General features: G+C 38.9%; 1 protein-coding gene across 1 annotated transcript; it reads left to right on the forward strand.

The window, feature by feature from the left end:
• Window positions 1–1,162: 1,162 nt before the first annotated feature.
• On the forward strand, window positions 1,163–5,306 carry LOC131070132 (glycine-rich cell wall structural protein 1.8-like). The gene is made up of 2 exons (XM_058005668.2): window positions 1,163–1,222; window positions 4,680–5,306. Exons 1-2 carry the CDS (start codon window positions 1,163–1,165, stop codon window positions 5,304–5,306), a joined length of 687 nt encoding a protein of 228 aa, XP_057861651.2.
• The last annotated feature ends 19,331 nt before the right edge of the window (window positions 5,307–24,637 follow it).

Below are 24,637 nucleotides of genomic sequence, written 5' to 3' on the forward strand. Positions count from 1 at the left end.
CACAAAACTATCAACCTTTGGAAAAGAAACATTGGACAAGATGACGTATGAGGGATTCACATCGAAGACATTCTCCTAGCCATCATGAGTGTTCTCAATAGGTACTTCAATGCTAGCATAGGCAGATGTACTCCGTTCCACATTAACGGTGGAGAAATGATCCACATCTGTATCAATTGGGGACATGGGTACATCCAATGATAATTGGGGAAGGGTTGTATGAGGAGTGATAGGACAAAATTAGGATAAAGAATAAGAAATATTTAACACTTTATAATGAATTTTAGTTTGGTCTATACGTGTCAATCTGAGGGTGTAAACTTGTGAGAGGTGCCGTGGGTATATGCCAATCAAAGGGGTGAGATGAGTGAGATGAGTGAGGATAAAATGTAGCTAAAACACATGGGAATTACATTAATAACAATTTAATTTAATTCCTACTGTAACTTACTATCATAATTATGCTAGGAACTATGACAGGAGTTGTCACCACCCACAACAGTAATAAAAACAATTTTGAAAAGTAAATTCTAATTATTGAAAGTAAATTCAAACAACAACTTGACTGAAAGGAGAATCTAAAAGTTAATCAATAAATATATAAACGGATGATATCAAATGAAATAATTATAGCCATTAATAATAATAATTATACCATAATAAAATAATTATAAATAACAATCATATTGTAAGAAAATAATTTAGAAAGAACGTAAATAACACATACCATAATAATCACATTATAATATTCAGATCACTGGGTAACCTCAAAATGAGCACCCCATTGGCATTCTGGTGCATTTTGTATGACCGGTGAATGATATGGTTGTCATTGTTGGCAACATCATTTCCCAAGTCCTCACAATTTATTGGCAATAAGTTGACCGGTATATAGTGGTTAACTGGCTAAGCAATGTGTAGACAGGCTAAGCAGTGAGTAGACCAACACACAAGAGGACGACCGACAAGTAGCAAGTAGACCAGCACAAAAGAGGTCAACCGACAAGCAGAGAGTAGACTGACACATCAATATACAAAAGGTAATCGATAAGTAGATTTTGATTGGTACATTAGTAGACTCTGTAACTGACAAATTGGTAATGTTTAGTTAACATCCAGATAAATTTGCAGTCTTCTCCAGTCAACCGACGGACTTATCGACATGAACGACTATTTTGGCAGAGATTCCTGGAATGATTTCTGGAGAGTGATTTATGGTGAGGTAACAAAATTTTGAATAGAATGTTTTGGAGGGAAAAGTTGGCGACATATCCAAAGGGTATTAAATTCACTTAATTTATTTTGATGAGGTTGTTGCTCATGTGGAGAGAGTGGTGAGAAAGTGTGAATACAGGGGGAGAAAAGCATGGTACAAAGTCGAAGGCCAGAGGATCGACATAAGTATAGAGCCGAAGGATAGAGAACCGACAAAGGGCAAAGTTGAATGTATAAGCAAGAAACCGGTGGTGTGCAAAGAAGATACAACCGGTGGCGATAGAGTTTGCTTTTACAGTGTGATCTGATCAAGCTATCAGTAGCTACCCCAGTAGATCATCCTTTTGTTTCTTTCTAACAATTGCAACCAAAATCCCATATTAGGGTGGACTCTAACAGGTCCCATTGTAAAAATCCCCTAACAGGGTGTCATCTTAATTGATGATCTTAAGACCTTTGACAAGGCTACCTTTAACAAGGTAAAGGCACTAATAGACCTTAGATAAAATCCCTTAACCGGGTGGCACCTAACAGTGTCTTTGTAATCTCCTAATAGGGATGGCTCCTCACTGGGTGTACTCCAGAAGAGTACAAATTTTGTGAGTTCCTACTCACACCGTGGTTTTCTCCCATTTGGGTTTCCATGAGATAAATCTTGGTGTCAATATGTATATTTTCATGCATGCTTATTCTATTATTGTGGTTATTTATACTGATGAATGTTAAGTTAGTAAAAACTTGAGTTAAAAGTTTTAATTGAGTAAAACTGGTAAAGTGTTGATTCACCCCTCCCCTCTCAGCACCGGTTGGGATTAACAATTGGTATCAGAGCCATATTCCTCTGGATTGAAGCTTGACAACTTGAGGATAAAGATCATGGAAGAATATCGGTATCAGAAGTAGATTGATGAAGCAAATGAAATTATTGCTCAGCTAAAAGAGAGACTAAGAAAATCTCTTGCAAAAAGGAAGGAATTAGCTCAATAGCTAAATGAGAGTCAGGAGATCATAGATCAACTCTCTGAATAGAGTGGATCTGAAGAAAGGTGAAGAAGCAGTCTCAGAACTTATGGAAAAGAACAAGAAGTTGACCGAAGAAGTCATGCATCTCAAAAGAGAACATGAAGGTTAGGCCCTTAGAATGACTGAGATACTGGAAGCCAGCAGAAGTGTTGATGAAAGAAAGAGGGAGACAGAAGAAGATTTGTCAAAAGTTGAAAGAGCCAAGAGACTTGCTAAAGATGCCCTAAGAGAAAATGATGCAATCATGATTGAGAAAGATGAAGAAATCTGAATTCTCACTAAGGAGAATGAATATATACATAAGCATTTGCATGAAAACACATAAGAAAAGGAGAAGATGATGAAAGAGATTGAACAACTCAAGAGTGAGTTGAAAACTGAAAAAATGAGAGAAATGAGAAGTTGAGGAAATTCAATGAAAGCTTTGAGAAGGTAAATAAACAGTTGAAGGCTCGGAGAAGAACAAAGGAAACAATCAGTCTTGGTTACCCTAGTTCAGGTCCTATGGAAACTGGAGAATCATCTAAATCCAAAAGGATGAAGGATGACAAAAGGAACCATTCAGAAGTGAAAGGTATGAAGTTTTCCAAATCCTCTTGTAATCATTGTGGTAAATCAGGTCATAAGACTAATGATTGTAAAAATAAACCGGTTAGTCAAAAGAAGATTTTCACCTTTGATGCTTACTGCCATAATTATCATAAGTATGGCCACACTGCTTATGAGTGTAGATCTGAATCTAGCAGTATGTCAAATAGAAAAAGATTTAATGGACATTGCTTCACATGCAATAAGTTTGGACACAAATCTGAAGAATGTAGGTTCAAGTCAAATGTATCAAGATCACCGTTCAAACCGGTTAGTCCTAACTATAGGAGTTGAGAAATACAACCCCACAGTAGCCTGAAGATCTTCTGCAAGCCGAATAACCTGTTACAAGGAGAAGCAATGAAGCAAAATCTGAAGAACAAACAAAACACAGGAAATATATTCTCCAAAAAAGAGAGCTCCAATTCACCAAAAATGTATTGTAAAAAGATAATTACAAAGAAAAGAAAGAACTCAACCTTTAATAGGTCAAGAAACCCTAAAAAGGGAAAACCTAGGTTTGCACATAATAATTAATTAAAATAATTAATTATATGTACCTAAAGTTAGCTTAAGTGTAAAAGAGATAAAGGGAACTTAAATAATTAAACAAAGAATGTTTAATTAATCAAGTAAATACCTGGATACTCTAACACCCCAGCTTAAGCTAGACTCAGGGAGAAGCTAAAACCTAGAACAGCTACTAAAAGCAATAAAGATGGGTCCCGGCAACAAGGCCTGATCAAGTACCCAAATACAATGAAATCTCTATGAAACGGAGAAATAGAGAAAACCACGTGGGAACAAAACTCTACTCTAAAAAGAGATGGAAAAGAATATCACTGAAGCATGAAGACCCTGCAAACTCTGTCGAAGAATAACTGCTGATCTGAAGAACATCCACTGAACTAGAACATGACCAGGTAGAGAAGACTGTAATCTACATGAGTGCCCTCAAATGACACTACTCGAATCAGGAGGCAAACAAGGCAAAACAACTGAAATCGAAGATACAGATGGCATGAGAAACCAAAGCCTGAAAAGCTGATCAATCAAACCACGGAAGCATTAGAACCAACAGGATAAACCTCCCCATAATGCGGAAGTGGGAGAGGGACAAGAACACTGAAAAGGACAGCCAAAAACAACTGCATGACGAAGAACCGAGAACATCAAAGGTGTTGAGACACATCATCATGAGGCGAATGTCGTGGAAGGAACACTCACTTGACAAAGGAAGATGGAAAACAACAGCCAAACATCAACCCCCTCATGGCACTTGATCAACAGTGCATGTACAACAAGACACAAATATGCAAGATTCCAAGTAAACAATGCATGATGGCACTTTATCTCGGTGCATTTGCATAATTACAAGCTACAATGATAAGAAGACTGGAAAGAGAAATGAGAAGCAAAACAGAGACACCCTACTCAGAAAAGAGATCCCAGGACCTGAAACAACCATGATATCCACAAGAGTGCTAAAAAGAAAAAAAATGAATAAAATATGCATGGAGCAGAATCTGGAAAAAAAAAACTTATTTTTTGGAAAGTACACAGCACAAGCTTTCCAAAAATATGATTTTTTTTTAAAACGGAGTTCGGATGCTCATTCTACGTCTCCCGAAGTGCAAAAAAGAGACCTCACTTTGACTATAAAAAAACATAGTCAAAAAGAAAAATTGGAAAAAATTATCAACACCATGAGGTTGGCCTTGAAACCAGCTTTTCGACGCCTATTCGTTTTCAAAAAAATGACTTCGTATGCCCAAGATAGGGCTAAAAAACCAAACCCCCCCTGAAAAAGCCAAAAAAGGGGTCTGGTGACCTGTGGGTGGTTCGGTGGCTAGGGAGCGGTGCTCCGGTGGCGGCTGGGTGGCAGGGTGGTGACCGGGTGGCGGATCGGTGGCTGGCCGAAGAAAAAAAAAGAGGGGCCCGGGGAGCTGAGCGGGGAGCTAGTGGAGGGCCGCAGGCTAAGCGGCGGGGGCCAGGGCGGAGGCCGCATGGTCGGCGGCGGGCTGGGCGGCGGCGGTCGCAGGGAGCCGGAGGCAGGGGGACAGGAGGTGGGTTGCAGGTGGTGGGCTAGGTGGTGGTCCAAGCTGGGCGGCGGCAGTGGAGCCAGGCGGAGCGGCGGGGCCAGGGTGGGTGGCGCGCGGGGATCGAGATTTGCGGGCGACGGTCGGAGGAAGCCGAAGGTTGGGGAGCTGGGGGCCACTAGGGGCCAGCAAGGAGCCACGGGGGCCGGAAAAGAACACTGGGAAGAACCTGCTACGGGGGTCGGAAAGGGCAGCCGGTGGGGGCCGGAGGCGCCGCCAGCGGGGGCCGTAGAGGCCGGACTGACAGGTCTGACATGCCTGTCAGTCCGGTACCCTGCGAATGGGAACAGGTGGTGGGCTGCAGGCGACGGTCCAAGCTGGGTGGCAGCAGTTGAGCCAGGTGGAGCGGCGGGGCCAAGCTGGGCGATGCGCGGGGACTAGGATCCGCGGGCGACGATCGACGAGCGGAGCGGTTAGCGAAGGAAGCCGAAGGCCGGCGAGCCGGGGGCCAGCAAGGAGCGGTGGGGGCCGGAAAAGAACGCCGGGAAGAACCTGTTGCGGGGGCCGGAAAGGGCAGTCGGTGGGGGTCGGAGGGGCCGCTGGCGGGGGCCGCAGAGGCTGGATTGACAGGTCTAACATGCCTGTCAGTCCGGTACCCTGCGGTACCCCCAAACCCCAAAAAAAAAATTTCCAAAAATTTTTTTTCCCCCCCTTTTTTTTCACTTTTTTTGAAAGATTTTTTATTTTAGGAAATTTCGGCCTGCATGCCGTAAAAAGGCAAATTTTTTTTTTTTTTTTTAAATTCTTTTCTCAATCTACGTGCCAAGGTCGTACGGCCTGGATCTGAGAAAAAAATGCTCTGATACCATATAGGAGTTGAGAAATACAACCCCACAGTAGCCTGAAGATCTTCTGCAAGCCAAATAACCTGTTGCAAGGAGAAGCAGTGAAGCAAAATCTGAAGAACGAACAAAACACAGGAAAAATATTCTCCAAAAAAGAGAGCTCCAATTCACCAGAAATGTATTGTAAAAAGATAATTACAAAGAAAAGAAAGAACTCAACCTTTAATAGGTCAAGAAAACCTAGGTTTGCACATAATAATTAATTGAAATAATTAATTATATGTACCTAAAGTTAGCTTAAGTGTAAAAGAGATAAAGGGAACTTAAATAATTAAACAAAGAATGTTTAATTAATCAAGTAAATACCTGAATACTCTAACACTAACAAAAGGAGTAATCAGTTTAATGCCACCTGTTCCATGTGTGGTAATTTTGGTCATGTTGCAGAAAATTGCATAATGAGAATGGGCCAGAGAAATAATTCAGGGCCATGGAGGACAAATGGTATGGCGTGTTTCAACTGCCATAAGATTGGTCACTTAGCTAGAGAGTGAAAGAATCAATCCTACAACCGGTCTGAAGACAAGAACCGGTTTAGCAAGAAGAAAGAGAAAAATGACCTAAAAGGAAAGAAGACAATTGAAGAAGTAAGAAATGAAATGAAAAAAACATGGATCAAGAAGGAAGAAGGAAAAGAAGGTGAAGGTCATTTTGAAACCAAGTCATCATCCATCGGTGATGACAATTCTTCTTCTAACTAGGCATACTGATGCCCAAGGGGAGCACATATGGTAAGTTTACTTTTGAATCCCCTTAACAAATATAAGGATGTGTCTATATGCATAGTTGTGATGCATAAAAGCTAGTCTAAAAGTTCTTGGTTGAAGAATGTCTTGTGAGTCGGTTGTTTGTGTATCGGTATCGGTAACAAACAACCGGTAAAGTCAAATCGGTGTACTTTAAGTTGTAAGTTTCAAAACTAACCTTTGTATTATAACACTGATAAATCTCAAAGGATAAATAAGGAAATGTCAACACATTTTCATCTATCCTATTTTCTTGTGAAATCTCTTGAGTTCTTGTGCGATCAAAGGCAATTGGAATCTTGCCATGTAATATTTATTTGAAAAGTTCAAGCAGAGCGGTAGTGGTGTTTGGTATTTCTAAGGAGAAGGTATTCAACTTCATATGAGAAAAGCTTGTTTGAAGGAAATCATGGCAGCGCAGATATCAATACTTGTGTTGGTTGAAGCTATCAAAGAACCCCAACCCAAGTTCAAGTCGCATCCGATGAAAGCCCGTGAGATTGACATGACCGGTGCTTTATCATTTGTGCCCTTTGGTGTATTGTTGGTAGAAGACATTCTCTCCTACATTCATTGCAAGCTCAAAGAACTTGGAGACAAGTTCATTTGAAAAGAGTTTAAAGGGTTTTGTGTTAATGATCAATTGAAGGCAAAATTCCTCTCTAAAGACCAAGGGTTTGGCTAATGTTGTTGATTTTACTTATCAGTTTCATGATGATTGGATTAGGTATGTATTGAGCAGGGTTCATGATCAATTTTTGTGGCTGAAAGCTCAAGCATTGATCAAGATTACAAAGGAGGTGATTAGAAGAGTGACAGGGTTTAGTGCAACTGGTGAAGCATTAACCCTAAGAACAATTTCATTATTTGAAGTCATCTGGTTAACCAAATCTCGATGTGATAGTAGAGAAATGACAATCAAACATATTGAGGATGATGAAGTAATATTTGCCTCTGCAGTGCTGGGTTATAGGGTTTATCAATCAAGTTGGATGAATAGTGTGTCAAGCGGTGCCATACATGTTGGCTATCGAATTATCAAGGAGAATGCAACCTATGATATTTATGAGATGATTAAAAGTTAATTTATGGTGAACGTGAAAAGAATTAAGAAGGACAAGAAACAATCTTTCAAAGATGGCTCACTTCTAGTATGTATATTTTTCTATGTGCAAAACTTTTTCCCCGATAAGGGTTATGTAGTATGGTCTGAAGAGAAACCTATCATGGTTCAGATAGGTGAAATGTCTAGGGATCTAGGAGATAAGTTTGGTGAAAAAATGTGGGGATACTTTAAGGAATTCCAAATTAGGATGCACAAGAGGGAAAGAATTCCAACCGGAATAGTACAGAAATACAAAGACAACATTTGTTTCTCATAGACATAGATTGTTGTATCATTCAAGCAGTTCAACCCATAACCTTTTGGTTTCCACCTATGGGCTATGAGGTTGCAACAAATATTATTAAAATTCATGTCAATATGCTACTATCCAAACTGGTAAACTCGAAGGCAAAGAGATTTGGAACCTGTGAGGAGGAAAGCTCCAAAATAAAACAAGAACTTCAGGTGCCAATTATGAAAAGAAAAGTGAGAAGAATGATTGATACACTTGACAAGAAATATGGAGGTGAAGCATCCGGTGTCACTACCTCCACTGGTGCTAGTGAGAAAACAGGGATCAAACCAAATAAAGATGAATAATTAACAGGAGAGAAGAAGAAAGTGTCAAAGACAAAACCAAGGGGACTGCAACAACCAAGCCTACAACATATACAAAAGATAAGGATTCGGGTACTCGTGTATCATCCCCAAGTAAAGATAGACCGGTAGGAGTGACATATTCCATAAAGAAGAAGATTGATGGAAAGGTTGATTCAAAGCTCAAAAAGAATGAGAAAGAGGGTGATATCACTAGCACCCAATCATATGTGAAAATTAAAGAGGTTAGAAGGAGTGGAAGAAACAAAGCTCCAACAATTGATGAATTGGTCCATGGGATCAAAGAGTTTAGAGGTTTGTCTGGTGTTGGGAGAACACATTCCCTCAATAATGAAGAAGACAAAAGGAAAATTGAAGAAGCCCTGATCTAGAACTTGCACAAGTTTTGTAGGACTCCTAGTGAATTATATGGCATAATCCCATCAGATTTGCAAGATCAAATTGAAGGGAGATGGAAAACAACTCTAGCTACTGAAAAGGAACTCAGAATAAAAGGACTCATGGAAGTGCAACATAAATTTGACCTTGATCAAGCTTCACTAGTGGCTGAAGCATGCATTCAACTTTTCAAAATAAGGAATAGAATTGGGAGAGTGGTAGTAGGTGAAATTGGAGCAGTGCACGCTGAAGGTGTTGCCTTGTGGAAGAAAATTATAGATCAGCAAAAGGAAGTTGAAGACGAAATAGAAAAGGGAACAAAACAAGACCTAGGTGCAGCTGCCCTTGACAAAGGGAAAGCTAAGGAAAAAGACAACTGGAGACTTTGATACTTTCATAGTTGAGGACATCATAGGAAAAGTTGTGTCAGACATTCCCAATTTGACAAAGGATGTTGAATAACCGGTTCACACTTCACTAGTGAAGGAAGCTGATAAAACTAAGCTTCCTAGTCAAGATGAAGTGATTGTTGAAGAGATTCCTTATGAGGATACACCTCACATAACCTTATTGACACCAAATCCTTTTCTCTCTAAAGAAGGAAAAGAGGAAGAGAAGAAAATAGAGGAAGGAAAAGAGGAAGAGAAGATTGCAGAGGAAGGAAAAGAGGAAGAGAAGATTGCAGAGGAAGGAAAAGAGGAAGAGAATAAAGCAGGGGATAAGAAAGCAATGATGAATACTCCTTCAATAAAGAGGAAGTTATATTTAGAAAATGAAAGTGAGAAGAAGAAGGTAAGAATCATCATAGCAACTAGTTCAGAAGTTGAGATTGTAGAAAAGGAAGATGAAACAAAGGAGGAAGAAGAGGCAGACTCGGTCATTGATATAAATAAAATGACTCCCAAGCAGTTGATGAAGGTTTTAGAAAAACTGAAAATGCAAGCTGAAAAGGCTAAGATAAGAGCAAGGAAAAAGAAGGCAAGAATTCTCAATTCTGTCAAAATAATTCTTTCTGACCTAATTCCTGGTCATTGTTGTTGATAATACTGCCCACATCATTGATCAATTAAATACTCTTGTTACAACAATCAGTTCAGAGGCAATTGATCTAGAGAAGGTTGTAGTAAGGCAATATGAATCAAAGAGAGGAGATAATTTAAGGGAACAAATATCGGTTGGAAAAGTTGCCCTCTCTACCCTAACAGAAGAAGTTGGAAATATACTTCAGGAAGTTGGTCATTTACTGGTTAAATCTTCAAGTTTTATGGATTTCATCAGAGATCTTGAAGACAAAAGAAATCAGACTCAAAAAGAAATTCAAGATCTGATAAGTTCCTTTGATCCTCTCACCAGTTCAGCATCAACTTTCACTGGCAAGGTCAAATAACTCGATCAGGAAATCAAAAGGTTGAAAGAAGAAGAGGACAAACAAAGTCTTAGTTTGTTAGAGTTACAGTGCTACCTGGCACCAATTATTGACTTTATGCAAATGAACATTAAAGAAGTCGATCGCCTCATAAATGAACCTGACTACAAAACAATTGATGATATGGAGGTTTTCATTGCAATGATGCATGGCCACTTCACCACCATGAAACAGGTAAAATCTTCATGGGAATCCTCCTTGAAAGTAGCTAAAGACAATTTCAAGGATCTTTTTGCTTTACTTTAAACAAAAGAACTCCTTTTGTATAGTCTTTGCCATTGATGGCAAAAGGGGGAATTTTGGAGTCTTGTACAGTATGAGCTACAGGGATCAGAAACAGGGGCCAAAACCGGCACAGTTTTGTAGTGTTTTGTAATATTTGCCACCAATTCCAAAGGGGGAGTTTTTTGGCATTTTGGTGCATTTTGCATGACCGGTGAATGATATGGTTGTCATTGTTAGCAACATCATTTCCCAAGTCCTCATAGTTTATCGGCAATAAGTTGACCGTTATACAGTGGTTAACTGACTAAGCAATGTGTAGACGGGCTAAGCAGTGAGTAGACCGGCACACAAGAGGACAACCGAGAAGCAGCGAGTAGACCAACACAAAAGAGGTCAACCGACAAGCAGAGAGTAGACTGGCACATCGGTATACATAAGGTAATTGGTAAGTATATTTTGATCGGTACATCGGTAGAGTCTATAACCGACAAACTGGTAACATTCAATTAACATCCAAATAAATCGACAGTCTTCTCCAATCAACCGGTGGACTTATCGGCACAAACAATTGTTTTGGCAGAGATTCCTGGAATGATTTTTGGAGAGTGATTTATGGCGTGGTAACATAATTTTGAATAGAATGTTTTGGAGGGAAAAGTTGGCGACAGATCCAAATGGTATTAAATTCACTTAATTCATTTTGATGAGGTTGTTGCTCATGCGAAGAGAGTGGTGAGAAAGTGTGAATATAGGGGGAGCAAAGCATAGTACAGGGCTAAAGGCCAAAGGACTTGCATAAGTACAAAGCTGAAGGATAGAGAACTGATAGAGGGCAAAGCTGAATGTATAAGCAGGAAACTGGTGGTGTGTAGAGAAGATACAACCGATGGTGATAGAGTTTGTTTTTACAGTGTGATCTAATCAAGCTATCGATAGCTACTCCAACAGATCATCCTTATGTTGCTTTCTAACAATTGCAACCAAAATCCCATATTAGGGTGGACTCTAACAAGTCCCATTGTAAAAATCCCCTAACAAGGTGTCATCTTAATTGATGATCTTAAGACCTTTGACAAGGCTACCTTTAACAGGGTAAAGGAACTAACAAGCCTTAGATAGAATCCCTTAACCGGGTGGCACCTAACAGTGTCTTTGTAATCTCCTAACAGGGATGGCTCCTCACCGGGTGTACTCCAGAAGAGCACAAATTTTGTGAGTTCCTACTCACACCGTGGTTTTCTCCCATTTGGGTTTCCACGAGATAAATCTTGGTGTCACTGTGTATATTTTCATGCATGCTTATTCTACTCTGTGGTTATTTATATTGATGAATGTTAAGTTAGTAAAAACTTGAGTTAAAAGTTTTAATTGAGTAAAACCGGTAAAGTGTTGATTCACCCCTCCCCTCTCGGCACCGGTTGGGACTAACACACCCTGCCTCTTTAGCTATCCAAGTGATGAAATGAGAGCTTTCTTCTACGCGAGAGTAATCAACAAACTACTATTTTTATTTTCTAGAAAGAATATGTGAAAATCTATATACAATAAACTGTCTTTTGTTGCTTATTTAACATGCAACCCTTAACAATTACATAGAGGAATAAAATATTTGTTTTGGCATGTAGCCAAAACTACCTCAAACCCAAATAAGCTTATTACAAATAATGACAAAAGATTGCAGTTTCATCAAACAACTGGCTATAAATTAAAACGGATTTGTTATAACACTAAACAATAATAAGAATTTTTTGGTTTCCCTCTATCATTAGCTAGAAAATGCATCCTTTATTATTGGATTTGGTACACAGTCAACACAATAACTGAAGAGGTAAATGATGCCACCTTGGAGGATAACGTTATTTGTTAAAAAGATGACATAAATAGCTTGTTGGTCAAAAAGTAGTTCCTGGCCAGAAAGTGATAGGTGTAAGGAAAGCTCAGTACGAAAATCGCTCTCCTAACATTAATTCAGAGGGGAATTAAGAAAATGTGTCTTTAAATTCAAATCATAAATCATCAAGACGTGCACTAATGGATTAATAGAATAAACACACACTTATAACAGAGAAGAGACACCAGATTTGCGTGGGAAAACTCTTATGGGAGAAAAACCCACCACCAAAGAAAGATCACTTTATTCACAGTCAACAATAGTTACAATAAAGTTCTTGATTCTTCCTTCTCAGGTATTCGTTCTCATAAATTTAGATCATACTCACAGGATAGAACAATATAGTCATTCAATCTACAGAATAACGACCACACACATTCCTATAGTATCACAATACACATTTTGTTCAACTGTTGACCACATTGTGTTCATGGGATCAACCGTCTGTTCAACTGTGAGGGATCCCATCCGTTATGTGTTCATGGGATCAACTATCTGTTTAACCGTTGGGGAGCCCAACTATCCATGGTATTACATTATCCCACATTCATCTGGATCATGAGTTGTTAGACATTCAAATACAAAATATCAACTCCTTAAACCTTCCATGAGGCAAACTTTTGATCGCACTCATTTGAGCACCCATGGCATCCAAACACTGATCGGCATAAATCCCACGAACTTAGACCGATAAGAAACCATCACCCTGACCCCTTGCATTGACATAGCACACTTTGATTAGCCAAGTTACACCAACATGATCTCCATCAACCTGACTCCTTGCATCAGCCTAACACTCTTTGATCCGTCAAGACATACCAACATGATCTTCATCGGACTAACTCCTATCGACCAACCAAGTTGCACCAACATGATCATCATCAGCGTGACTCTTATCGACCAACCAAATCGCACCAACATGGTCATCATCAACCTGACTCTCTCCAACCATAACAAAGTGAAAAAGTCAAGTGAATTTGAGGCACAAAATCCAACAAACTCCCACTTGATGAGGAATTCATTGAACTACCAATCGCTTTTAGATGTCATTGAGAACCATGGGTGTTAAGACCCATTGAATCTGCACACCATTTGAACTTAGCTGTGCTCACAGGTTTTGTCAATGCATCTGCAACATTTTCTAAAGTGTCTACCTTGTTCATATTCACCTTTCCATATTCCACCATGTCACAAACAAAGTGATATTGTACATCAATGTGTTTTGTCCTGGCATGGAAAGTGGGATTTTTTGCTAAATAAATTGCACTCTGACTGTCACAACAGATTATAATTTTATCTATATTAAAATTGGCATCCGAACACATCCCCCTTAATCTAAAAGACCTCTTGATAGGCACAAGTTTCTGCCATGTACTCTGCCTCTGTAGTGGACAAAGAGACTACAGCTTGCCACTTGCTCATCCAACTGATAGTGCCACCATTCAACATGAATATATACCCGTTGGTGGACCTTCTCCTATCAATGTCCCCTGCCCAAACAAAATCCACATACCCATGAATACTAAGAGTTTTTGTGAATCAACTGGTTTACCATGATAACACAAAGCAAAGTCTGAAGTTCCCCTCAAATATCTAAAAAACTCTCTTCACATCATCCCAATGCGACTTACCTAGATTTACCATAAATCTACTAAGTACTCCCATTGCTTGGGCAATGTCTGGTCTGGTATAGACCATTGCGTACATAAGGCTGCCAACACCAATTGCATAAGGTACCTTCTTCATCTCATCAATCTCATATGAATATTTTGGAATGGCATTCATAGATAATTCCACTCCTTGCATAAATGGAACAACTTGTTGCTTGCAATCGAACATATTAAATTTATCAAGGACATTAGTAATATATTTACTCTGGCTAAGCCAAAGCTTTCTACTAGATTTGTCCCTTTTGATTTCCATTCTCATAATGTATTTCACTGCCCCAAAAGCTTTCATTTCAAACTTCAAAGACAAATGAGGTTTTAAAACTGATATCATACCCTTATCGTTGTCAATAAACAACATATCGTCTACATACAGAGCAATAATAAGTATTCGATCACCTTCAGCTTTACAATAAACACAATGATCAGATTTAGACCTCACAAATCCCAAAGATAAAACATATGTATCATATTTCTAATACCACATCCTAGGAGACTGTTTCAAACCATAAAGAGGCTTTTGAAGTTTACATACTAGATGTTCTTTACCTTTCTCCACAAAGTGCTCTAGCTAGGACATATAAATTTCTTCTTCAAGATCACCATGAAGAAAAGTTGTCTTCACATCCATCTGCTCAACTTCAAAATCAAATACTATTGCAAGTGAAAAAAGAAATATAATGGATGTACAAGAGAGAAGATTTCTCCATAATCAATACCCTTCATTTGAGAATACCCCTTTTCAACCAGTCTCGCCTTCTACTTTTTAATACTACCATCTGGACCATATTTCTTTTTAAATACCTACTTACAGCCCACAAGATTTCCACCTTTAGGCAAGGGCAATAGATCCCAGGTCCCATTCTTCTTCAATGATGATATTTGATCATTCATGGCTTCCAACCAAGAATCTGAATCATACATGTTGATAGCCTCTTTCACAGTCCTAGGCTCATCTGTATCAGTAAGCAAAGCATAGGAACAATTTACATCCAACATTGAGAAAGCATACCTATCTAGTTGTCTCCTCTCCCGTGTGGACCTCCTCAACTGCTGAGGTGGAGATTCTTGTTTTTGTTCTTTTTCTGAACTTTCAAAGCTACTTGAGCTCTCCTCATTTTTAGGCACACAAGTAGTTTGTAGTTCCAATTTTTTTGGAGCTAGAGGAGTTTCAACTACTTCTTTTCTATTTTTTGTCATTCCTAACTATAGATCTAATGAGATAGGTTTCAACTCGTGAAAGATAACATTTATGTTGTACAACACCTTCTCAGCAACTAGATTCCAAAGCTTGTATCCTTTCACGCCAATGCCATAGCAAATGAAGATACATTTTTTAGCTTTGTTATCCAACTTAGACCTTTTTACTTCAGGAACATGAGTGTATGCCTTACAACCAAAGAAACGAAGATGTATTGAAGAGGTATTTTTACCTGACCATGCTTCCATAGGCATCTTGTCAACCAATACTAAATTAGGAGAATGATTCAGCAGGTAACACGTTGTAGCAACTGCCTCAACCAAGAACTTTTGTTCCAAACTAACACTACTTAACATGCTCCTTGCTTTCTCCATCAAAGACCGATGCAACCTTTCAACAACTCCATTTTGTTGTGGAGTATAAGGCACAATCTTATGCCTTTTAATTCCATGGTCTACACAATATTTGTCAAAATATGCATTGCAATACTCACTACCATTTTTCAGTTCTTAATCATTTTATTCTTCTCCCAATCTGATTTTCCAAGATTTTAAACTCTTTAAATCGATTGAACACTTCTGATTTACTTTTCTAAAAATAAACAAATGCCCTTCTTGAGTAATCATCGACAAATGATGCACGATACCTTGACTTAGACAAAGAAGGAACATCCACAGGACCAAAAACATCAGAGTGGACATAGTCCAATACACCAGAAGATTTTTAAGAACTTGAATAAAATGAAACACAGTTTTGTTTTCCATATATGCAATGTTCGCAAAAATCAAATTCAAGATTACAGTCTATCAGCCCATCTACCAGGTTTTTATTCTTCAAGGGTTTTAAGCCTATCTCACCAATATGGCCAAGCCTATAATGCCAGAGCATCATTTTCTCTACTGGAAGTTTAATTTCCATAGAGTTTACATCATGTGTTAACACAATATTTTTTCCATATTTTACAGAGACATTATTACAGCATATAGGTTTAGCATCTAACTTATATAGAGTCCCAATGCGCTTATCCTTAGCCAATACAATAGACCCTCTAGTCATCTCACAACCACCAGACATGAAAGTTACCTAAACTTCAACATCATTCAACTTACTAACAGAGAGTGGATTCCTAACTAGACCTAGGATATGGAGAACTCCATCGATTCCCTTTATTCTGCCATCTGGGAACTAGATTCTAACTCTACCTCTCCCTACGATTTCCAATGTTAAATCACTAGCCAGGAGCACCTTTCCACTAGCATACGGTTCATACTTTGAGAACCACTCTTTTTGAGATGTCATATGGAATGATGCCCCTAAATCAACCAACCATACAACATTAGATGCAGGCACTGCCAAAGTTGCTACAAAGGTGTCTGCATCACTCTGAGAAGACTTGGTATCAAAAGTATTCTTTTTCTTCTTCTTCTTCTTCTTCTTCTTCTTCTCTTTGCAATCCTTTCAGATATGGCCTTTCTGCCCATAGTTCCAACATTTCACCTTGGACTTCTTTCCCAGAGACTTTGACCTCTCTTTTGACTTGGATTTGGACTTCTTGCCTTTATTTTTGTCTTTTTCCTTTGATCTTCCTCGAATAGTGAGAGCCTCTTTAGCCATCTCAGAAGACTTCCTTCGCATATCTTCTGACAAAAGTGAAGCAACCACCACATCCATTTTAAACTGGGTAGTAGTACTCCCGTTGGCCATTACCAAGTGGTCTCACGTGTCAGGCAAGGAACACAACAACAAAATATAACGTTCTTCTTCATTAATGGTCACACCAACAAAAGTTAGTTATGCAACAACCATATTGAATACATTAAAATGATCTGCTACAAACTTTCCTCCATCCATCTTCAAAGAGTATATATTTTTCCTCAAGAAAAGTTTATTCACCAAGGATTTGCCCTGATAAATATCTCCCAAATTCTTTCACAAAGAATTGGCAGTCTTCTCCTCATGAACATTCAATAGAACAAAATCTGCAATGCTCAATCTTATCATTCCTATTGCCTTTCGGTCTGTTAAGTCCCAATCTTATTGCTTCATGCCTGAAGGTTTATATCCAGACACAGCAACCAAAAGATCTCGGTCAACCAACAAATCTTCAAGTTTAATTTTCTACAACTCAAAGTTTGAGCCATTGAATTTTTCAATGTCCATTCACCCAGAAGTGCTTGCATCTCAATCTGTAATCAAGACAAATAAGCTCTCTGCTAGACTCCCACTGAAACAAATTGACACAAAAAGCCAACCCTACCCAACAAGGATAACACAACTAGCTAGGCTCTGATAACACTTGTAAGGGAAGCTCAGTGTAGAAATCACTCTCCTAACGTCAATTCAGAGGAGAATTAAGAAAATGTGTCTTTAAATTCAAATCATAAATTATCAAGATGTGCACTAATGGATTAACAAAATAAACACACAATTATAATAGAGATGAGACACTAGATTTATGTGGGAAAACTCTTACGGGAGAAAAACCCACCACCAAAGAAAGATCACTTTATTCATAGTAAACAATAGATTACAATAAAGTTCCCGATTCTTCCTTCTTAGGTATTTGTTCTAAGACTTTTAGATCAAACTCACATGATAGAACAATACAGTCATTCAATCTACAAAATAACGACCACACACAGTCCTACAGTATCATTATACACATTTTGTTCAACCATTGACCGCATTGTGTTCACGAGACCAACTGTCTGTTCAACTGTCAGGGAGCCCAACCGTTCTGTGTTCATGGGATCAACTGTTTGTTCAATCGTCGGGGAGCCCAACTATCCATGGGATTGCATCATTCCACATTCGTTTGAATCATGAGCTATTAGACATTCAAATACAAAATCTCAACTCCTTAAACCATCCACGAGGAAAACTTTTGACCGCTGACTCGTTTGAGCACCCATGGCCTCCAAACACTCATCAACATAAACTCTACGAACTTGGACCAACAGGAAACCATCGGTCCGACCCCTCGCATCAACATAGCACACTCCGACAGGCCAAGTCACACTGACATGACCTCCATCGGCCTGACCCCTTGCATCGACATAGCACACTCTAATCAGCTAAGTTATGCTGACATGATCTCCATCGGCCTGACTCCTTGCATCGACCTAACACTCTTTGATCAGTCATGTCATATCGACATGATCTCCATCGACTTGACTCCTGTCGACCAGCCAAGTTGCACCAACATGATCATCATCGACCTTACTCCTGTCGAGCAGCCAAATCGCACCAATATGATGATCATCAGCTTGACTCTCTTAGACCAAAACAAAGTGAAAAAGTCAAGTGAATTCAAGGCACAAAATCCAAGAACAGGAACATGCATTGAAGGTGACAGGAAGATTTGTAGCTGCAAAATATATTTACAAGGCTCAAAACAACAATACTTATTCGTAAAAACAATTAATGATTAATTTCCATATTTTACCTCAAAACTAAATTAAATATCACTTATTAATATTTAATCATGGGCAAAATAAATGGTAGAATGATATGAAAATAAAATGGAAATGAAATATAGAAATGGATATGAATGTGCATGAAATAGGCTAAAATATGGGATAAAATGGAACATAATTTGCTCTCAACATTCCCCCAACTTAGCATATTTCACGTCCTCATGCAATCATTATGATCAAGAGATCTTTGATTTGAATTGGTGGCCTTCTTGTTCACCATTGACTATTATACCTCATCACATTTATTTATTTTCAATTTTTCTATCAATTCCTCTTCATTGTGTTTCACCATCTCTTCATAACAACCTTCATGTTTCAATTTTTTCATTTTTCCTTCATTTTTAATTTTCCTTTGCAATATCTTCATTTTTTTATTAATTTTTTTTTTTCACTTTTCAATTTTATCTTTTTAATTTCTAGGTAATTGCTACCAAGAGGGGTTAGCTCCCATTACATTAGAATATCAAAGTGTAAAGTATAGTAGCAGAAGAGAGTAGGGAGATCCCACCCCTACCCAACAAGTTTAGATAATTATAAACAACTTTCAAGTTCCTCCCAAGATCAGAAAACCTCTCAACCTTGGATGCACTCAACCAGGAGAGTTCAGAATCCATCGATCTCACAAAGTAGTTCATGATGATTGCCATGACACCAGCTTGAAAGACATCCCATGCATCAGATTTGAAGTTCCTTACTCTTTCGGCCAAGTCTAGATTCCTAGATATCGCCTCCACATCCAGATCCTCATCCTCCTTCGTGTCCTGAAAGTCATCGAGATCAAAGTATAAACGCATGATACTGACCAACCAATCTGGGAAATCCAACAGAGCATTCACCACAACCAAGGTGTTGGCAATGCTAACAAAGCCCTCAAGTCTCGCGACATGAGCTTCCTTGGACTCCTAGACGTCTGTAAGTAGTGCAAAGACAACCTCATAAATAAAGCCATCACACCAATTATGCACATATGAGAGGGAAGCATTGACGATGAACCGAATTGCCACCATGATGTTGGCATCCAATACATGAAACAACCTTTTGTACAGAGTTTCTCATGTTTCATCACATTCGAAGCATGAAAGACCAAACCGATGAGCCATCGAGAGCAAAAGTTTGTGTTCAAAGAAGTGCAGTCCACAATTTAACAACATTGCCACCGCTACACCAGAGATATCCATCATGATATGTCCATTTCATTGTAATTCAATCAGGTCAGTCCATTACCATGTGAGGATATCAGTGTCATCAAGGCAAAAAGAAATCTGTGCTATATCTTTTACCACAAAATGAGGAGTAGAAGTGTCCAACTCTCATTCCATTTTGGGGCACCGAATAATCTTATCCAGATCAAACATATGAAACAGGACATGACAAAATATGACAAACATCAGGTAACCATTGTCCATGTAGACTCAAGTGTTAGCGGAATTTTTATCAGCCTTGATGATTTGGTTAAGGCCAGGCCACGAGTCAGTGTCAAAGTTGTCAAAGATATCCATTTCTTGAGAAATATCATGATTATCCAAGTTGTCGGTCATACCATTTGCCTCCCAGTATACATGTGAAATAGAAAAATTATCAAACTTTTGCAGGAGGTCTTTAATTAGTATAGTCCAATTCCCAAGGGACCAACTAAGAGCATTATTGTTTGTTATTGCCCTGATGCAGAGGAGTGAATCACCTTCAATGTCTATAGAGCAGATACCAACCTCGAGACACAACTTCAGACTGAGAGAAAGAGCCATTTCAACCTCATTATTGGTGCAGAGCGGTATTGTTTTAGTTATACCCCAAATGAACCGTCCATCGGAATTATGGATAATGCAGCTATCCCCATCCTTACCAGGGTTGCCTTTGGCTGCACCATCAAAGTTTAGTTTCCATCTGAATAATTTAGGAGCTATCCATCAGATATCTAAACGTTTAGTTCTTCGTGGTTCAAGAATGGGCACAGGGCACTTAAGTTTAGTCCATTGTAATTGAATTTCATCAGCCCATCATGTGTAGACCATTTTTCTTTTAATTTGTATTCTGTTGTTGATTGTCTCGATGATTGCATTCTGGATTGTTTGAATGAGAATATCCTCTTTTAATGATTTGTCTTTGAAAATCCGTCTATTTCATTTTTTCCACAAGTGCCACACAACAAGAGATGGAGCTGCAAACCAAATACTTGCCCAAAAATTGGTTTTAGATTTAATTGGCCAGTTGATCAGAAAATCCTTGATACTATTTTACCTTCGAGAGTGCCAATTGAGTTCATTTTGAATCCAATCCCAACACCTTGCAACAACTTTACAGTTTAAGAACAGATGATCAACGCTTTCTTCCTTAGTTTCACAAAGACAACAACGTGAGGGGCCATGAAACCCAATCTTTTTAAGTCTCTCCGCAATAAGGCACTTGTACTAAGTAGCAACCCACATAAAACCCCTGCCTTTGGTAGCACAACATTGTGCCAGCAAAGGAGAATGGGACCATCAGATTTGACTTCCTGGGCAATTTGGATTAAGTAACCCAAGCGTGTAGAGTAGCTGCCACTTTTCGCATCGCACCATATTGTCTTTTCCTCTTGGTTTGTTATTTGGCACAACCGCTTCCCCAATACCATGTTAAGTTGTTTGATGGTATTAGGAGGGAGGGGAAAGTCACTTAAATCCACCCACTAGGCATTACTTCCCAGCTCGTTATTTCCTTTAGTGATGTAGTTACATACTTTGAACCCATAAGACTTGATGATTTGATGTACACAATTCTCAATTTGCAGCATCTCAACAATACTTTTGTGCCCATTCCAAGAATCGAACTAGAAATCTACCATTTGATTGTTCCCAATATTTCATGAGATATGTTCGCAGATGATGTGTTTGCAATTATTCATGAACTGCCAAGTGGTTGAGCAACCAAATTGCTTTGTGCAAGTGAGGATTTTGTTTGGATCATTGTTGTCTAAATACTTTGACTGGAATATTTGACACCATAGATTTTAGGGCTGAGAGGACATTTTCTAGACCAGCTTGGTGATTAGTGCCATATTCTATTTTCTGAGGTAGCACAAGCTAGCACCCCCAACACACTTGGACTTACATACGGTTTCCCAAATGACAAAAGGCACCCTTCGGACGTCTTGAGAGCCTTCCCAAAGGATTTTTTAATTTCCCCCTCCATTTCATGTTCAACCTTGCGGGTTAATTCCAAACACGACATATTGTATATAGGTATTGCAGATAGAACTACCTTAGCCATATTTATGCAGTTGGAGAGTGTTAACCATTTGTATTTCTAGCTCATAGCCTTGCTCTGACATCTTCCCACAACATCCATCCAATGTTTTGTGCGATTCTGACCACTAAAAACCTGGACTCCGAGAAACTTAGCAGGTAATGAGTCGCATTGGAAATGGAGTATGTCAGAGATCCTGCATTGTACCATCTTTGAAGTGTTAAGGAAGTAAATGTAATATTTTTCCTTATTCATTGCTTTCCCAGATTGACTTTCATACCCAGTTAGTGCATTTTTGATGCATCGGGCCTCATTGACAGAAGGTTCACCAAATAAGGTAGTATCATTAACGAATTGGGAGTGTGAAACCGGTTCCGTGTCAGGAATGACACGAATACCCTTCCATTCAAGATTCAACACCTGTCTTTTGATAGAGTGGTTGAGAGCTTTAGCCACAAGGACAAATAAGAATGGGGACATGGGGTCCACTTGAAGAAGAAGAAGAAGAAGAAAGAATTTTAATGTCCACGAGGCTAAGAATAGCCTATGGGACAATCTGATCAAGAAGAATCAGTTTTTTTTTTCAAGGTCTGATCTCTACTTATTCAGGCTAATGATGAGAGCACCCATCTTCACGATATGCTCCTCGCTGATCAGGTTATACCATGTGCTGGCAGTTAGGAAATTGGCAAACTTCTCCCGGCTGACTTTAAGTGCTTCACACTCCAAGATAAAATGTTTTTCAGTTTCCACACTCCCGCTGACGCAAAATGGGCAAACTCTTTCTTCCCAAATCTCTTTTGGCCTTTTCCACCGCCCGTTCTCACACCGAAGTTGGTGAGAGTTGGTTCTAAGCTGTGCGATTAGAATTTTAGCCTTCCATGATATATTAGCCCCTATATAGACTTTTTGAAGATGATCATAATTGGGGTTGAACTCATTAATATAGTACTGTTTCTTCCTTCCTAACCCAATACTCCAATTTTTCTTGTAAAACTTTTCCATAGCGAAGACCTTTATCTCCTTGTTGTTTGTGGGGCATGAGTTCAAATAAATATCACATTTTTTCAACCATTTGATGTTTTGTTTCATCCACGTCTTCTTCCTTTTGCACAAAGTGTCGTTGACAACAACCTTAGGCCATCTATCTTCTCCCATTTGCTCGGTTCTTTTTAAATAGCTAATGAGACGCACCATAGCAGCTGCCTCAATAGGGGCAACACCCATTTCACTTAACATGATATCATATGGGACCGTGCTTTTAATTTTGAACTTGCTTGTGATCAAACGTTTTTGAATTCTCTCAATTTGCTTCCATTGAGAATCTAAGGTACTGCTGGCCCAAACTTCACAACCATATAGAATAACCGGCAACACCAAAAGCCTAAAAAGTGTTTGGATGGTTTTCCAATTCCAAAGATCAGCCTCTCTGCATCTATTTTGAAGTGCATAGAGTGCCTTCCAGCTACCTAGAGTTCTCTTCTTCCTGCAACCTTCCCAACTAAGACTCTTGTTGAAATCAATTCCAAGGTATTTGTAATTTGCAACTTCTTCAAGAATGCTACCTTCAAAGTAAAACTTATGTTTCTCTTGTTTCCTTCTACTTGAGAAAACCATGATTTTCGTCTTGCTGATATTAACTTGCATTCCCACAATATTGCAAAAGCGCTCAAGGGCAAATAAGTGCTCTTGCAAACCAAGGGCGGAATTAGCAAGCAAAATGAGGTCATCAGCATAAAGGAGCAGCCTTATCACAAATTCACCTAATTGAATACCATCACCATTCTGCATGTTTAACCATTCTTCAAGTTTGTCAATGTATAAGCCAAACAAGGTAGGGGAAAGAGGACACCCTTGTTTGACACCAATATCACTCCTAAAACTAGTTGAAATGCCATCAGGAGTTCTGATTTTCACTTTAACCTCCTCATAAAGCCTATGAACAGCAGCCCTAAGATGAGCCGGGATACCAAGCTCTTCCATTTTGTGCCACAGTTTGTCACGTGGGACTGTGTCAAAAGCTTTTCTGAAATCAACAAAGCAATAGAAGACATCTTCCTTTTTCTCCCAGGTTTTTTTGATGATGTGTCTGAAAGTAATACCATGATCAACTGTGGAATGTTTAGGTCTGAAACCAGCTTGGCCTTTTGCACGTTTATGATTTTCTTCTGCCCATTTGCTGATTCTATTTTCTATCATGCTACCAAACAACTTAGCAAACAAAGGATTGATCATTGTAGTCCTATAGTTGGAGGGGTTATTGACATCTCCACTTTTGAAAATATAGCAAGACTTGTAGTCCAATCTTTAGGAAACCCATGAGGAATGATGTTATTGAATATTTTTGCAATATGAGGGGCAAGGACTTTCATGCCCCACTTGAGAAACTTTGCATGAAGTTCACCTAAGTCTTTAACTTTACCAACACCCAATTTCTTAATGCCCAATTCAATTTCTTGCACAGTGAAAAGATTAGTAGAAATGTTGACCAAGGGTGGGGGAGCCACCTCCAAATCATGTTCATAAAGTTGCCTAGCATAATCAAACCATTGAGTGGCTGTGATACTATTGTCAATCTGTTTCTTTTTTTATTGCAGCTCTTTCCAAAAAAGTTTGGGATTATATTTGCTAAGAAAAATTAACTCTTCCCTCCTAGTACACATAAAATCAGCTTTCTTTTTCTTTAAAATCTGTTTGTAAGCTTTGATGTGAGTCTCTTTATTATTTGACTTTCTTAAACCTCTTCTAGCCATTTTGCATTCCTCATCAAACCAAGCATTCACCGGGAAACAATTTGTCTCAGATTTTTTGTTTTTTGTTCTTTTGCATTTTAAGAGGGCCACATAGATCAGATTTGTTAACTTATGACTGTTGAGATCATGAAATGTCTTTTTCTCCCATTTAAGAAGTCT

This window comes from Cryptomeria japonica, chromosome 6, assembly GCF_030272615.1.
Source record: "Cryptomeria japonica chromosome 6, Sugi_1.0, whole genome shotgun sequence".
In the NCBI taxonomy this organism is placed as follows: domain Eukaryota; kingdom Viridiplantae; phylum Streptophyta; class Pinopsida; order Cupressales; family Cupressaceae; genus Cryptomeria; species Cryptomeria japonica.